Here is an 18,359-nt window from a genome sequence, read left to right on the forward strand (position 1 = left end):
TTAAAATGGATATTGTCATCATTTTCTCCAAAGCAATCTTGTAACTCAACTACTTCCATGACATAGGAAAGCCATCTAAGTGGCAAGGACATAAATTTCCAACTTGGAACAAACCCAGCAGCAATGAATATGCTTTGTCCATTCATGTATAGTGTTAAAATACCACCACTCTTCATAAAAAACCAAGCACCACTCACCATTTCAGTGGTGAGTACCACCAGTCAATTCTGCTATAGTCAAGCACTTTGGGAAACTGTCCACTGGAGCAAAAACCAGACTATTTGATTCGTGCCTTTAGAATTGTTCTGAGTCAAGAAAACTGGCACTCAAAGATAAAACCTAAATATTTTTCAACAGCTATTATGCTTAAAATTTGAGGCTTTCCAATCATTCTGATATTTAATTGTAAACTTAGCTCAAGAGCAGGTATGTTCTACTAACTACTTTGTTGAGAAACCCAGCACAAAGAAATTCAAGAGAGTTGGCACAGAATATGTGAAGTCCATGAAAATAATATTTCCCATATCTAAGTCAAAAGCCTGTCATTCTTTTAAACACTGAATACCATTTCCAAAATATTCAGTGAAGTGGCAGAAATTTCATCATTGTCATTTATTAGCTCTGTACAATATACACAGAATCATCAAATATGCTCAGTTAGAAGGGACCCACAAGGATAATTGAGTCCAACTCCAGGCCCTGCACAGGACACCCCAAGAGTCACACCACATGCCTGAGAGTGTTGTTGAAACATGTGTTGAACTCTGGCAGGCTTGGTCCTGTGACCTCTGAATATTTCCAGTCTTCTAAACTGGGACAGACTCTGCTCTCACTTGAGATTGCTTTTTAGCATTTTAAAACTCTGTCAAGAAGATTTAAGAGACACTGTGGAAGGAGAGGAAAAAATAACAACTGAGTTTGCTCTGTAAATCTGTTCTTAAAACTCCCATCGGTCTTGAGCAACCCAGGGCTCCTTTCAGCCCCTCTGCAAAACCAGATCCAAACCCTTCCCCCAAGATCCTGAAATTCCTCCAGAGCTGGGAGAAGGATGATGATGGAGGAGGGATGCCCCAGGTGGCAGAGTCCACAGTCCCAGAGCTCCAGGCCCTGGAGGTGTCCTGGTGCCGGGACATGATCCCCAGGCAGTGCCGCTCCATGGAGTGCAGGGTCGGGGAGGCCACACGAGTGATGGGACCGGAGGCACCCAGGGGATCGAGGTCCCTGATTTGGACATAGTGCAGGGCACCGTGGGGTTCTTTTCAGTAACTTGGATTCAACAAAATACATGAACGTGAACCATAATCAACAGAAAAACTGAACTATATAAACTGAATCTATAACCAAACCCGCTCCTCAGTGTGTCCCCCAGAAGAAACACACAATAGGGATTAGAAAAGGATAAGACCAATTTTCTGGAATTGCTGAAAACCCTTGCCTTACACTACAAACCAGAACCATTTTTTTTCTTTTTAATTCTGAGATGCTTGGTTTTCTTTTGCTATTAAATAGGCCTTAAACTTGCTCAGGCAACTTCTCATAGTTACAGGTTTGGTTTGTGCTATTACTGAAAAAGCACTGGAGTTTTTAGCTCCGTTCAAGGCAGTTTCAATGTGGCAGTGCAGTATTATGTCTCAACCTATACAACCATGCATTATATTGTATTATTATGTCTTCCTTACCCATTATACTTTCCATGTTTCCAGGAAAGAGAGCTTCTCTAACAATGATAAATACTCTGGTGAAAAGAAAATGCAAAGCTAGGAAGTGTTAAGACTCGAGGCATCACTCAACCTACTTTTCTTTCTGATGGACAATTCATGATCCAAAAATTCATTATACACTTCATAGTCTACTTTCAGTACAGGGTTCTAAGTCTGTGATAAAGAAATTTCCTTACACAACATTCATAGAAACCATCTTCCTATAAGAAACCTCAAGAATGCAATGTGATCTTTACAACTTCTCCTCCTCAGTAAGAGAGCAATGGCAACCCAGTAGAACTCAAAGAACAACTATTCCCCTGAGAGCGTAAATCTTATTTGCACATATTCTAGAGAATTTGTCAGCATTTTCCAATGGCACACTGCATATGTATATAAAAAAACTCTATTACTGGGACAACAACAGAGACTTAGAAAATGAAATCACCTATTTTTATTGGTATTTCTTAGCTTAGAATTCCAAAATCTCTTTTGACCATTCTATCTTTTCATGTCTAAAATAACTGCAGGGGAGTTTGCTTCATAGCCTAGAACGTCTATTACCTGAATCTTCCAAATTTCGTACAGTCATATGTATCAAAATTCCTATTAATGCTTGACTGATAAGTATTTCTATAAGGTTTTGACTTTTCAGTCTTTCATATTGAAAGACTGGAAAAATACTTCAACAACGTAAGACGCTTTCATTTACTTTCAAATGAATTTACATTCTCAGCTACTTCTTGTCTCACTACAATTACTCTCCAAATGAAGTAAAAAAAAAGGTGGTGTAACTGACTGATATTCCCTGCAAGTTTGAACTGCATTCTTGTTGGGTTACCTCACCTTCTCCTTCCCTTATAAAAAAGAAGTTTCCTGTATCCTCACATCTTTGAATAGCCTTCATAATGGAAAACTGATTGATTTTCTGTTTCTGCTATGATTCTATTTCAGAAGTCAGCCCCTCAGTAATGACTTAATTTTCTTGTCATGTATAATTTTCTGTAAAGCAACTGTTTGCAAATCTTCTCCCATCTTTCTTCACCATCAGATATTATTGGTTTTCACAGCTCATTGCAGATAGAAGCATTATAGTATAATGCTAATCTATTTTACGAACAGAGTACTGAATTCAGTTAATGCACAATCACTGAATAAAAATTCACTGTTTCTTTCTGCATGAAGTCTGTTCTACAGCAAACAGAAGAAAGAGCTAAAATGTCTACCCTGTTCATCATACAATTATAGGCATTGATAATGAAGTAATCAAATGCATAAACAAGCTAAATCTGAAACCATTTTCATCTCAGAAAAAATCCTCTACAGTTTTGTAATTACCCTTTCTCATTTTAGGTTTTTCAAAACTCTTAAGATGACAGTTCACTGAAGGAATTCTCCACTGTCAATACTTTAAAAATGGTTCCATATGAATCCTGGTTTCCATGGATGTTTTGCAACTAGATTTTCTGATGTCTTATAGATGTCTCATCTACAGTGTCCTCTTACAGCTGGGTCTTGGGAAAAAAAAAAGATATGTTATCTTCATCTGTCCAGCTGTCTATTTTCTTTAAGTGACAAGGATCTGATGATTAATACTCTATGCTTATGTCAATTTGGTTTGAAACTGGTTAAATGCCAAAAAAGCTTTAGTAGAGAGATGAAAAATGTGAGAGAGAAAGCTTACAGACACCTTGTTACCTCAGAAATCAGGTTAAAAATAGAATTAAGATATTTTTACAATAACATTGTATGAAGCAGGCAAGTCAACAACAGGATCTTGACATAATACTGCTGTTCAAAGCCATGAACAGTAATTACAGATCTAATCCCTGCTGTCAAAAAAAGAACGTGACCATACTGAATGTTTAACCAAAAGAGAGAGACTCTCAGACAGATGAAAAGAAATTTACTACATAGGAGAGGATGAATTCCATGCAGTTGATTGGAGATTTTAAAAAACAAAGCATGTTCCCCATCTCTGACCTCTCTCCCTCAGCGAACACATCCTTGTAGACAACAGATCAAGGCCTTTGCAGAGATGAATGTTCAGAAAGTACACATGCTTACTATTCAAATATCTTTACCAGCATTTGTAATACAGAATTCTTTTTCTCTGTTTCCATTCTAAGGACAAAATGATGCAAGAGATGAAGGATGATCCAAACACAGTAGCTGAGCTGACCTTGTGCCCTACAAACCCAGATCAATATGATAAATCAGCGACTGTGCATTCTAGTATCAAAAATGTTAGTCCATTGAACCACAATCTTGAGGTCAGTCCATTTCAGGAGAAAAAAATAACAAAAATTCCAAGTTAGTATAAATTTCTTTCCCCCCCCACTTTTTTTTTTAAACAATCTCTGTATGATTATCTTATTCCTCCTAAAAGAGAAATAAAAATAAAACTGAAAGGTAATTCCATAAAACCAGTGCAATCACCTCTGCTCACATACACTCTTCCAGTCTGGTTCTACTCATAGAACACTCCCATTTCCACACACTAAAGCGTTGGAACAGATGAAGGCAGAGACAAAAGCAGGAGGTTCCTTCCTCTCCCAACTAAATCCCATCTTCTTAATATCTCCAAATCCCATTTTGCCTATGTAATATGAAAGGCTACTTTATTGTTAATAAATCAGAGAAACATCATCCCAAGAGATAAAAATTATAAAAGAATGAGCAAATGAAAAAGGAGAATTTTAATGGAAACACGACAATTTAGTTGTTCATTTGTAAGGAGTTGGAACAGCCTGAATGTCCCAAGACATTAGCAAGCCTGGGCCAGACATCAGGGAGAACCTTCTAATGTAGGCGTAGGTAGTCTGGGAGCACCGTACTAAAATTCATTCACTTGTAGGTTTTAAGAGCCTGTTAGACAAACTTCTGTGAAAAGTCATGTACTTAGGATTTGCTTTATTATAATTTTTTTTTTATTTGCGCCTTCCAATACTATTCTCTACTACTCTGAATAGTAGCTTAACTTCAGAAGTAAAAACCTGCAACCCTGCTTCTGCAGTGTCTTTGGCTGCCACACTGGTTTCATTATAGGAATGGTGACATTCAGATGTCTTCAGAGCATAAGGGCTATCTGTCAGTTGTCCACAAAAAAGACCATAATTTAAAATAAACAAACATCTCTACTGAAACCCCCAAACCACATTACTGACTGTGTTCAAGTCTTCTTAATGGCAAAAATCTGTTTACCAAATTCTCAGATAAGATTAGGATAGGTATTTGAAAAACAACAAAACCCAGCCAGCTTCACAAGCAAGAAAATTGTAACCAAGTGCTACAGATTCACAATACAGGAGCACTGGGAGTGGTTACTTCATGCACTACGAGTGCTTCATATCACCAGGGGACTGTAAATTATAACAGATTAACAAGTAAAAAGTTGCTATATTTTTATCAGGAAACAAAATGGTATTTATGTACCTAATGAATTTTTCGCAGAACATTAAGGGCTGGCACTCTTCTTTAATATACACATCCCACCCCAGCTGTTGCCTTTGCAGTCCTTGCTCTCCAAATAGGGAGAAGCATGGGATACGCTCTTGTCATAGAGTAGCCTACACAGTTTTCATGGAGCCAAACTAATTACCTGTGGCCCATCTGGTTTAAACCAGTAACAGAAGTCAAGAAGGAGAAACATGCCAACAATTATATGTCCTGAAAAAAAGGCTTGAAGCCTCAGCAGACAGCTAGGGACAAATGAGCCTGAAAACTGCTGCCCTCAGAGCTGAGGCATGCTGGCAGACCAGTCTGCACCACTTACACTGTATTTTTCAAGTAACTTAAGAATTTGTATCTGAAACTCTTAATTCAACATAAGAATTACACCTGTTTGACCTAAACGGGCAATTTGAATATCAAAGAAGAAAAAAATTTCTTTTGATACTTGTCGCTGTATTTACTGGTACCATTTTTGGGAAGGTCAATTGTTCTCCTTTAGTGCTGTTTCTGTTATGTTGTTTCACCCTGTTCATCAGAGTCATTTAAGCAAGGCTAGGCATAAATGAACATCCACTGTGTCACCATTTGCTTATCCTAATTTCCAAACTATTCTAGTGCCTTTTGTGCCAGGGCTTAATGCCCAGGCAAGCCATGCTCCAACAGCAGAACATCATGCAAAACAAGCTTGTACTCTGGAGCATATGAGCCTAATTTAAAAACTCTAACACACCAAATGTAGCCTTAATTCCTCCTTGCAAAGATTAAAATGCTCATAATTTTTCTTTTCCTTTTTTTTTTTTTTTGGAAAGTTTTCCAACTTTACACTGAAACTTATGCAGTAATTGCTCTATACCAGCTAGCTCAGGATTGGCAGAGCTACAAATGATGGGCCATGGGGAAGAATACATTCCACTCTTTCTTCTCTTTGACCATTATTAGTTGACCTACAGGTTATTTTAATGATTCTCCCTATTGGGAATTCAAAACCAGAGGTGTACACTTGCTTCAGCAAGTGTCAGAACAGTGGCATTAATTTTACATAGTAAGGCAGAGTCTTTTAAAAAAGCAAGTTCTAAGAATAGATTTGTTCCTCTTGAGTCTTTTGTGAATCTATACAAAATGCATGGAACCTTTCATGGTTGCAGTCAGAGCCATGCTGTACTGAGCTGGCAGCCCAACAAACAGTAGCAAAACCAGGGAAGTAATCAGCATGGGAAACAGCTGTAGTTTGGAGCAGTTAACAAGCATCCAGATTTACTGTAGCTAATAGAATTGAGTTTAAAAAAGAGAGGTGACTGACAGACCTATATCTTAAGCCTTTATACAGGGAAAAACATAAGCCCAACAGCATGACTCTGAGTATGATTCAATAGTATTACTATAATTTGAAGACATTATTGAACTTTCTCCAGTAACTATTACTCAGAAGTAGTCAGTAGTCATTTCCTATCCAGCTTTCTGTTCCCCTCAATATAAACTCATATCTCAAGTTGTATCTTGTGATCCAAGTCACACATATTTTACGGGTTCTCTAGGATGCAATAAAAACCCAATTATGCCTAGACAGCCCACTTAAGAGTCATTTCTGTGCCTTCTTGGGTGCTGAATTTTATGCACAGAGCCCAACTTCAAAATTTCTTGATATATAATTGTACTCTCCATATTCCTGACAGTCCTTTTTTTTAGGATACTTACAGGAAGATTGACAACTAGGAAAAAAATGGAGGACAATGTGCTATCAGCCAGGCACAACAAATAGGAAACTGTGCATAGTTAGCTTTCAGATTTCCTTTCCAAGTCCCATTTTCTTTATGTTGCTTGTCCAAAGACATTGTCTTCCAGCATCAAATTTCTTTATTGGCAACAGTAAGCATGGGAGAGTATACTTGGTGTATAATTGCTAACTCTACAATGAACACACACTGATTATTTTTAGAAATGTTTGCTTTTCTGTGACCTCATTTGTCAAACTGGAAAGAAAAGTAAGAAACTTAAATCATGCAGAAAGTTCAGAAAAGTGCAGCAACAGCATTATTAATTCCAACAAAATAAGACTATTATGACCAGGTTTCTCACAAGTATCTTAACCTTTCATAACTTTAAGTGTGGGTATTGATAAAGCAGAATCGTACTTAAAAAACAGTAGTCTACAAAGTTGGTTTTCTAGTTTACTGCTATTTGACATAATCTGATAATTGAAAACTCCATCTGAAACAAGCAATACATTTCCCAGTAGTTTGATCCCTGGCATTATTTACTTACCAAAATTTCAAGGCTTTAAATTCTGGACCTGAGAATAATGTTACAAGTAAGTGACAGTTCCCATTTCACTCCAAATCAGAGACATGTTAGAAGCTGCTTATAATTTAATTGAATTTGCTTACCATACATTATCATAAAAATTACCCTGCTGTTTACTTGCAGATTCTGCACCCGATTTACTACTTGTTAGAAATACTTCTAAGGAAAAGAGTGTGTGTATATATACTGGAATAGTAAACCAACAACCATATCATTCTCTATACACAAAGTTATGGCAAGGCAATTGAATCCACAGCAACTTCTAAAGATGACAGATTCCTGGTATAAAGCAGATTACCTTAATAATTATGAGTATCTGTTACTAATCAGTTCCTAAGAGACCAAAACACCTGTTTCCTTTATCAATATGCAAAACATGGTCAACTGTGGAATCCATTAAGCTGAACAACTGTGAGATCAGCAAGCAATTTTTCATTCAAATTTTTCAGTTAAATATATATGTATATTAATAGGAAAGGAAGAAAAGAGCATATCAGTACAAAGCAAAAGGAGGGACAAGATGTCTGCCCTGCTGCCAATCTTTCCCAAAAGGCAGAGTAGCAAAATTAACTGGTATCCACTACTACTGCAATAACGAAGACTGCATAGATTCAAGTAATTTTCTTTGCACAGCAACTCTAGGAAGAATAAGCTGAAGCTACTTAAGACAGTCCTTTACATCCACAACATTTTTGCAGAAAGAATAAAGAATAAACTAAGTAGCTAAAATGTTAACTTTGAAGAAGTGGTAGTTTAGTGGTAGAAAATACTGACCTATACATATCTAGAGAGAAGCTTTAAGTAACAGGAAGAGAGGCTGTAGATTCTTCTTTCCTTACATATGCAAATATGAAATACAAATTTAGGGATGCTTACTGTATTTTGATGAGGCAAGAGCATACATTATGTTCAAATATTTAAAGAGAAAAAAGTAGTCTAGGTTCCTGCAGCTTTAAAGTGAAAGCAGCTGCACTACTGCTGTGCATTTCAAGAAGTCAATAAAGACAGACAAATTGTTCTAGAAGCTGTGAGGTTAAGTGCACCTTTTATCAGGGAGAAACATGTTTGGTTTTAATTTAAATACCACTTTGATATATACTATCAGAAACTGGCCAGGAGATAACAAATTATTCTAGCTAGCCTGTATGCAATGTACCAACAGTAGCATTTTTTGAGAATGTCGTGAGGACAGCAAAAGCTACAGTGGTTTGTTTACAATGTCCTTCACTCTTGCTAATAATCCCAAACACTGTATCCCATAAGGTTAAATGAAACCCTACTGCTCAATGACCTCTGCTTTGTACTGGTGTGGATGTTATTAAAACATCGCTAAGAACGGCAGCTATTTTGCATATAATTACTTAAATCAAGGAGTAAGGTCTGATATACATTTAGTTATTATCATGCTAGATTTGATAAAATTACTTAAGTATAAAGCTACTTTGTGTTACCTGGGGCTTCTTAAACAATTGAAACAATCTCTTCCTAAAACTGTCTTCCATGCATTTTAATTATGCTTGATACATACGAAGCTCCAAAGCTTTAGAGATTTTCAGCAGATTTTTGATATTTTTCTCAGAAATACAGCAATCACTACTTTAACAGACTTTTCATCTGTAATTCTAAAACTCTTAATAGTGACAAAGTAACCCGTGCTTTCTGTAGCTTTATCATTTACTCAAAGTATGACAAAACAAGCTCTTAATATCTCAAAGGTTATCTTCCTTAAAAGAGACCCCAAAAATTCTCAGTAGCATGTCACATAAGTTGAGATATTTCATAGAATTATGTAGGTTGGAAAAGACCCTTAAAATCATCCAGCCCAACTGTTAACCTAACACTGCCTAGTCCACCACTAAACCATGTCCCAAAGCATTGTGTCTACACATCTTCCAAATACCTCCAGGGACGGTGTCTCCATCACTGGCCTAGGCAGACTCATCCAACCCTTTTCGTGAAGAAATTTTTCTTAATATCCAATCCTAAACTTCCCCTGGTGCAACTTGAGGCCATTTCCTCTCATTGTATTATTTGTTACTTGGGAAAAAAGACCTCACTACAAACTCCTTTCAAGTAGTTGTAGAGAGTGGTAAGGTCTCCCCTGTGAGCCTCCTTTTCCTCCAGGCTGAACAATCCAAGCTTCCTCAGCCACTTCTCATGTGACTTACTCTATAGACCCTTCAACAGTTCCACTGCCCTTCTCTGGAAATGCTCCAGCATCTCCATGTCTCTCTTGCAGTGAGGAGCCCAGAACTAAACATAGGATTTGAGGTGTGGCCTCATCAGTGCCGAGCACAGAGTGATGATCCCATCCCTAGTTCTGTTGGCCACACTATTTCTGATACAAGCCAGGATGTCACTGGTCTTGGCCACCTAGGTACCTGGCTGGCTTATGTTCAGCTGGCTGTTTACCAGCACCCAGGTCCTTTTCCATTGAGCAGATTTCCAGCCACTCACCCCCAACCTTGCAGCACTCCATGGGGTTGTTATAACCTAAGTGCAGGACCAGGCACTAGGGCCTTGTTGAACCTCATACCCTTGGCCTCAGCCCAGTGATTCAGCCTGTCCAGATCCCTCTGCAGAGCCTTCCTGCCCTCCAGCAGATCAACATTCCTGTCCAACTTTGTGTTGCCTACAAACTTACAGAGGGTGCCCTTGATCCCCTCATCCAGATCATTGATAAAGATAATAAACAGAACTGGCCCCAACATTGAGCCCTGGGGAATAGCACTTGCGATCAGCCACCAGTTGGGTTTAACTCCATTCACCACCTCTCTCTGGGCCTGGCTCTCCAGCCAGTTTTCTTATTCAGTGAAGAGTGCACCTGCCCAAGCCAAGAGCAGCCAGTTTCTCCAGGAGAAATCTGTGCAAAATGACTCATGTCAAAGGCTTTAATAAAGTCCAGGTAAACAACATCCACATCTCCCCTGCTCACTAAGGGGATCATCTTGCCATAGAAGATCAGGCTAGTTAAGCATTTTTCCTAAACTCACGCTGACTGGGCCTGATACTCTGGTTGTCCTGTACGTGCTGTGTGATGGCACTCAGAATGATCTGCTTCACGACCTTCCCCAGTTGGGGAGGTCAGACTGACAGGCCTGTAGTTCCCCAGATCCTTCTTCTGGCACTTCTTGTAGATGGGCATCACATTGGCTAACCTCCAGTCAACTGAAACCTCCATGGAGAGCCAGGGCTGCTGGTAAACGATTGAAAGTAGCTTGGTGAGCACTTCCACCAGCTCCCACATACTTGTGGGTATTCACTCGTGGGAATCCACTTGTCAGTGGATCCCATCTGGTCTCATAAGTTTGTGCACATCTTAAGTGGTGTAGCGGGTCACTAACCATTTCCTCTTGGATTATGGAGGCTTCATTCTGCTCCCCGTCTTCCAGACTCCAGGAAGAATACAGGAGAACACTCACTGTGCTACTGATCATTTAGCCAGTCATCTCAAGGCCCTTAATTCTCTTTTGATTGCCCTGGACTTATTATAACTTCATTGCTGCCTACATGAAAAATCAATAATGAATAATAATCCAAGGGCCACATCTTCGACTCAGGCCCCAGGGTGGCAGAAGACTTCCCTAAGAAGTGGGTCTCATCAAAGGGTCTCCTATGACAATAACTCATCTTTTTTTCTTTATTGGAAGAGGTTTTGATGCAGGGCATAGGCCAACTTAGTCTTGGCAACTCTTCCAACATAGATGAACCATCATCCTCATCGTTGCTCAGTTCCACTTGCAGAGCCTCCTACCTCTTATCCCAGGGCATCTGAGAGGGTGTGGTAGTCACAGAGGAGACCCAACTGCTGCACCAGGCAGGAACTTGCTGCCATTGCCCCCTATCTCTTTAGTCACCATGTTCAGTCAGGTGGACAGATGACAGGGAATCTTCTGTGTCACGTGCCCTGTTTGCCTAACAGGCCTCTCCCAGGGAAGGTAGGGTCTGATTCCCGCAATCTGTTTCTCTCTTGAACTCCTGGTTACTCCTTAACCTATTCACCTTCTCTCCAAGTTCCTTGAGGTTTTTCCAGTTCAAGAAAGCTCCCTGGGCACCACACTAGAGTGCTCCACCACAGATCACATTGACATTGCAGCCTCTAAACTCAGCAACTGAGTTTACTTATTTACTTCAGATTTTAGTTTTTCTCATTTACAGATTCCATACAACACCAAGAGATAAAGAATCCTCTTGTTGTTCAAGAAGTGGCTACTGTCTTGTAACCTGAAGACAGGTGTTTTAAAAGGATATCCATCACACAGGACAAACTGCCTGGTGAATATCCTAACCATCAAAATGTAAGTTTTGCACAGTATTATATTATGAAGTGGTACAACCAATGTCATTTTTATTGTTACTTTGTGCAAAGGATTATACTTCAGGGAACAATAAAAACCTAAGGAAAGTGACTACTAACAACCTGTCTGTAAATACAGAGTTATTTAACACGGTGTTTAGCAAAAGTAACAGCTTTTAATGACAGTGTACACCAAAATGAGCCTTAACATATTGATATCATATGTCCAAAGACTGTAATAAACTATAAATGGCCAGAAAGGCCATGGTTATGCATCCACAGATACATTGAAAATCCCCGTGAAAACAACATCCTACCAACAGCTCTCAAGAGCATTTTGTCTGCCTTTGCTCTTTCTCAGAGCAACAAGAAACAGGAGTATTACTGATGCTCTTTCTGGTGATAGTTTATATAAATAATCTTAATTTCCTTCACTCATTGTTTTATTCACAGTAAGTGGGAACCACAATGGATAAAATGGTTACTGAACCTGGAAAAAATATGCAATAATCTAGTCAGATGAAATTCAACTTACTTGCAGACTGAAAAGAGTTACCATACAAATTCAAAGTCTCACTTTTTGCCTTTGAAAATGCATCCCTAATATCATAAAGAATGTAAGCAAAGAGAAACAAAATAACCAACTCAATCCCTGTGATTTAAGAGAACAGGTGGAACCAAACTTCAAGGTCCATTTGACATATTTATTTTTTTTCCCCAACATATACATGCATATGCATATTTAGGCATAAAGACAGTTCATTCAAGCACAGCTATCCTATTTGGAAAGAGACTTGTGAAATCAGTATAAAAACATCCACACAGCTTTCACCAGTATAATTTCTGCAGCTCAATAAATCACTGAAGTGCATATATTTAAGGCAGGAATTTAATCAAACCCAGGATTAGTAGGACAAATGGAGTTACTTAACATCACCAATGGGCAGAAAATGCCTGGCTAACCATTGCCCTTTTAGAAATGATACTCATAGTTTATACATGCATCAATACCCATGCATGTTAAAAGCAGTAAAATTCTAACATTTTGAGACAATCTGTTGAAAGACAGGTTGGAAGTCTTCAGCAACCCATCTGCTCTAGCAACCACTTACACACCACTGCAATCCTAGCACCTCTCTTCAGACATTCGCAACTCCAAGTCTCCAATCCCAAGGAAGAGTTACAGTATAACACACACACACTTTGCAGAGCATAGTTCCTGCTGTTCCTCTCTCTTGTAGATCACTTATGTTTGCAGGAAAATCATGCAATTCCTGGACATCAGGTGGATGGAAATACTATCTCAATCTCTGCCACCATGGGAGCTCTACATGCATTCTCTGTGACAGTAAAACTTGCTGGAGAGATTCCTGCCTCCTAATCACTCTCCACACACACTCCCAACTCTTGATTATGCCAGCACAACTGCCTCTGGTTAATGCTGTGAAAAGCTCTAAAATGTCTGGATTAAAAAAAAAAAAAAAAGGGAATGAAGTTTTCTTTTAGCCCAGGACATTTCACAAGTAAACCAAAAATCAAAGGCGTCACCAGAAGCTTTAGTTACCAAAGCAAGCTCCAGCTGGAGGATCAGTCTTCACTTGGGTTTTGTTTGAAAAAGTTGATTTTGAGAAGTTAAACAGAGGACCCAACATGTTTCCTTCCTGCATCACACACTCAATCTCACATGCAATGCTGCATTTTCCAAACTGCTTTTCCCTAAGCAAACTAGTATTTTTAGCTCTTAAAAGTGTCTCCTTTCAGATAGCATTTGCTGACAGACTGCTTTGATCTTAATGCATATCAAAGGAGCCTAAATTACAAATTCCTAAATAAACTGCTTACATTTGACTATGCTCTCTCTTTAAATTTTAATCAGGGTAGAACACAAAAGGAACAATGTTTCAGCCCCTAGCATCTCAGTTGGTTAGGGTATTCCACATACAGCTCATGTCTCCTTTATCAGTCTATTGCCAGCTGCTGAACTCTAATATACTATTCGATTCTTGATGGTACTTATTTCCATATCTTTTGCTGTATTTTTGATTAACAGTCTACAGTGACTCCAACAAATAAAGAATATAAAATGCATTAAAACACACTTTCAACCATGTGTAACAGTGTAAAAACCCAAAGTGAGTTTCAAGATATTCAATATACAATAGGAAGCACTTTTCAGTTCAAGCCCTGTATCCTATAAATCAAAAATCTTCAGTACAGATGCTATTTAAAAAGTCAAGTAAGGCAGAAAGAAAATGTCAGGATTCTGATATTTGACATCATTAAACCCAATGTACTTTAAGCTTTAAAGTATGCATGGACATAGTGAATGTTTTAGGATGTTTCTGTAACTTCTGAATATATTTTCAACAACCTATTTACTCAAGAAGTTACAGTGTTTTTTGTAGTTATTGCAATAACAACACACACATGGAAGACACAGAGAGGTGGCTTATGTAAGATTATTGATTGAAAAGAATGTCACTAATGTATTCTCCTGGGCAATAAAAGTTTACAGATAAATCCTACAAACTTTGGGAATACATAAAGAAACAATATAATTGGTTTAGAGGAATAAGACTTTCTTTCATACAAACTACAGCTGTTATTTCCCATAGCTGAAAACCAGAAACACTTCAATACTCCTCTACAAACAGGCCATTTAGGGACAGGCATATAAAACTCATTTCAGGTTAAAACTTGCACTTTAGATAGACAGCTCTTCCAAGCTGTAATAGGGCATCCCTAAAGCCCAGTTCAGAAATGTTTCAGAACTGTGACCTCACTATTGTCTTGACATGCAGGACAGCAGGAGGCAGCAATGACAACAGAAGATCCAAATCTCAGTGTGGTGTTCAACAGAGAAATAGTCCTGAAAGATACAGTTGCCATAACAATGCAAATTCTGGTCCAGGCAAAACTTGTTTAAGAATCCAGAGGTCCTATAGTGACTTCAACTCTTGTTTAGGGATTTAGAAAACAATATAGACCATAGAGGGACTTTATTAAACAAAACAGATTTAGGTTCCTCCAGCTACAAGACTGAACTTGGTAATGTCAATGGGCATCACTATGAACAGGAATATTGAGCTTTTCACTCTTCTCCATTTTCTCCCTAACACCATAAGAACAAATGCTCTTCAAATGTGAACACTGTTTACAGCAATTACTTAAATTCTACCAGAGCATTAGCATTTTAAAAAGCATCTGTGTGATGTAGTGACTGATAAAGCATTTTAGAAAAATGTTTTAAAGTGTTCTCCTTTGCTTTATCTGTAACAGACTACAATTAATGCAACAGAAAATTACTTAAAAAGTAACTATCAATTGAGATTAAATGTAGATCAGAGGGCAGCATGAAAGACTGGAATAAATGACAGACAGGAGAGAAGACATAGTAGTTTCTCACTATTTTTGACTTAACCAAATCGCAAGAAAGCCAAAGTATTTGTTAGCACCACTGAAAATCCACGCAACGAAAAGGCATACCAGCCCACAGTTTTCCAGAGAAAACTGCAAGAAATGAGAAGATTAATGATCCAGAACCAAGGTAAAAGCAGAAGTGCTTGAGGGATAGGAAGGAAACTCCTCAAAATGCAACTAGGCCTTCACCCCCTAAAGAAAAGGGTTTGCACAAGTATTATTTTACAGAATTTTCTACTTTATCAATGTACATGGAACTAATTTTGGTTTCTTTTCCCATAGTTTTCAACACATTGAACTCTCTGCCTATCAAAATTTGGTGGTCAGCCGTCCACAGAAGCAAAGTGACTTTTGCATCAAACTAGCTACTTCATTTTAAGGCTATAAATCGGTTATACCATGCAACAGAGAAAAATATAAAGAAACAAAAAACGTCCCCAAGCACATAGTTTTACAGAAAATAAAACTGCAGTCAGATTCCATGCAGTTATTGAACAAAATTACACACAGTTACTATTCTAGCCTTACAGTCTTAAAATGGTAGGAAGCACTTACATTCAGTAATTGGTTTACATTGCTAACCTACAGAAGAGGTGATATCATAGCTGTAGTGCAGGTACTAACTGATCTCAGCACACAGATAACTTTTTAGTCACCTACTACAGTGTCCCTGAATCTCTTCAGCAAGATGCATTTGAGTCTGCACAGATAGCTGTAGGGAGAAATGCTTCATTTCCCCCATGTGCTATAGGACCTCCCCACAAAACTCAACAATAACTCGAGACCATTACAGAGAACAGTCCAGTCACAGAAGCGACATTTACCAGACTGCTCAGGCATTCAATTTTCTCAGCTTTTTTGGCACCTTGAAAATTAATGTACACTGAAAGATGTGACAGCCTACAAGAAATTTAGGAGGCTGTACAATGCTGTCCTGAAACTGTGCTGTTAAACTGTCATAATCTGTATTGGCTGTAAGCCTATCTGTACTGCTATACAGCCCAAGGTGAGAAAAATAAGAAATTGTTATATTCTTTTTCTTTAGCTGTCTACCAAGTTTCATTTGAAAAAAATACCTAACAGTGCTTCTCTATTTAAGTTTGACTTGTATTACTGATATTTCATGTGCAGGCATAAAGTTGCTGAACCGCTTAAAGGAAAAAAATAATCTTGTTTTGCCAACTGTGCAATTGGTGGTCAACTGTGCACTTGCAGCCCAGAAATCCAACCATGTCCTGGGCTACATCAAGAGAAGTGTGGCCAGCAGGTTGAGGGAGGTGATTCTGCCCCTCTACTCTGCTCTCATGAGACCCCACCTGGAGTGTGGGTGAGAACAAGGTCCAGCACAGTACCTCTCCTTGTTGGTTCCCCTATCACATCCAAAGCTGCATGAATGGTATGCATGAATTCACATAGTTACCAAGACTATTCAGTGCAACATGCATGGAGAGAGAACTACCAATCAAACCCAAATAATTTCTTATTCATTTAAACTGTATAGCTATAAACACAGCTTTGAACTTAGTGTTTATCATTTGGAACCTACCAATACTCACCCTGCTGCAACTGCAGGAGGGATGACCAGTATGAGTTTAAGTTGTGCTTCATGCAGAGCTTCAGAAAGGTGAATGAGCAAGTGAATCAACTCCCTGAAATACAAATACATTGTTAGACTGAAAGGTAGGAAAACTGGTGCTATATATTGCCAAGAGCAAGTAACAGTAGAAATAATTGAAAAGATTCACTGGCAAGAGAGCCAAACACAATTTGTTGCAAATGACTATAGCAGAAAAAACAACAATTAGGAAGACTAATCAGAGGTCTACTGCCTTCAAGGACTAAGAACATCAAACTGCTTGAGACAGTCTTAGTTTTCTTGGAACTGGTGATCACCTTGGGGCTAAATTTTTTCCTAGTTTTACTTTAATCTAACTATGCATTGTTAGCATGTAAAACAAACCAGCACACCTTATCAGAGCATGTAATCTCTTAAGGTAATATTCAGTAAAAGAATTAGATCAATACAAGAACCAAACACTGCTCTGAAGAAACAGCTGTTGAATAAATTCAAGTTGTTACTACACATGAGGCCTGAGAATTTTCAAAGATGCTTTCACAGCAAAACATGCAATCTTCAGGGGATATTTCTGAGGTCTGCGTTTAGAAACATTTTTTTACTGTATAAATTTTCTTTCTGTTTTTCAATACATTACTGTATATCTACAAAATGCATGTCTGACCATGTTGTATCTGGAAGTATCACCTTTCATATGCATCAGTTAAATAAAGATTTCCACAAAAGTTGATTTTCATATCCATATTCTAGACATTTCAATAGGAAAATAAACCTAAAAATTCTTATGCAAACTGTTTTTAGCACTCCTTATTTGAAGGGTGATGTTAATAGAAAACCCTTCAGAGACAGACTGCAGAAATAAAAAAAAGGTTTATTGTTATCTTAAGAAAAATCCAGTATTACCTTAAATTTGCACTACAAATATGGCCCTTTTGAGTGTCTTTCTTAAGTAATTTGATTTTTCAGAACAAAGTAAACTTTCGTATTTACTCACTGGCTGGAGGGATTCACAAACAGTCAGACAGATGATATCAGTACAGAACTCTAGATCTGTTTAGAACTATGCTTAAACCTGAACAGAATAGAGAACAACTTCATGAGCCATTTCAGGAGACTAAAAGAGCTTAAGCAGGAAAGGCAGAATACACAAAAGTAATTCAACCAAGCTTTTTGCTCCACTTAAACTGAATAAGATCTGAACTTTCATGAAAAACATCTTGGTATTGTCGTGCCTTTCAAGGTAGTATCACCCTAGAGATATTCTTCTGAAATCATTGCTCTTCCAGTATAATCATCTGTCACAGTAATTATGCTTAACTTGCACAATTGTAGACACTATCCAAAGGTAACTCAGTATTTTAATTTTCCCTGAAATGGTTTGATGCCTGATGAAAACTTCTTAAGGCCTATAAAAGCCATTACTCTCAAAATGCTGGTGAACAAACAAAGCAAGTTTTATCCCTTTCCCAATACCAGCAGTATTTTGTGTTTACAATTTGAGAGCTGCCTGTGCTGAACAGCCCTTAACAATAAACTGTCACACTGCTACCTATATTTCTCTTCTAGGGGAAGACATGAGATTACAGGAATCAGCTTTTGGTCTGTCTGCAAA

General features: G+C 38.2%; 1 protein-coding gene across 5 annotated transcripts in view; it reads right to left on the reverse strand.

Moving 5' to 3' along the window:
- Positions 1-18,359, reverse strand: part of CHID1 (chitinase domain containing 1) — a 105,230-nt gene that overhangs the window by 66,050 nt on the left and 20,821 nt on the right. For all 5 annotated transcript variants that reach the window (XM_027642479.1, XM_027642480.1, XM_027642481.1 and 2 more), the window contains one exon: positions 16,728-16,820. In XM_027642479.1, the coding sequence (XP_027498280.1) occupies positions 16,728-16,820 (93 nt within the window). The remainder of the gene's footprint in view (positions 1-16,727; positions 16,821-18,359) is intronic.

This window comes from Corapipo altera, unplaced genomic scaffold (assembly GCF_003945725.1).
Source record: "Corapipo altera isolate COAL_440 unplaced genomic scaffold, ASM394572v1 23b, whole genome shotgun sequence".
In the NCBI taxonomy this organism is placed as follows: domain Eukaryota; kingdom Metazoa; phylum Chordata; class Aves; order Passeriformes; family Pipridae; genus Corapipo; species Corapipo altera.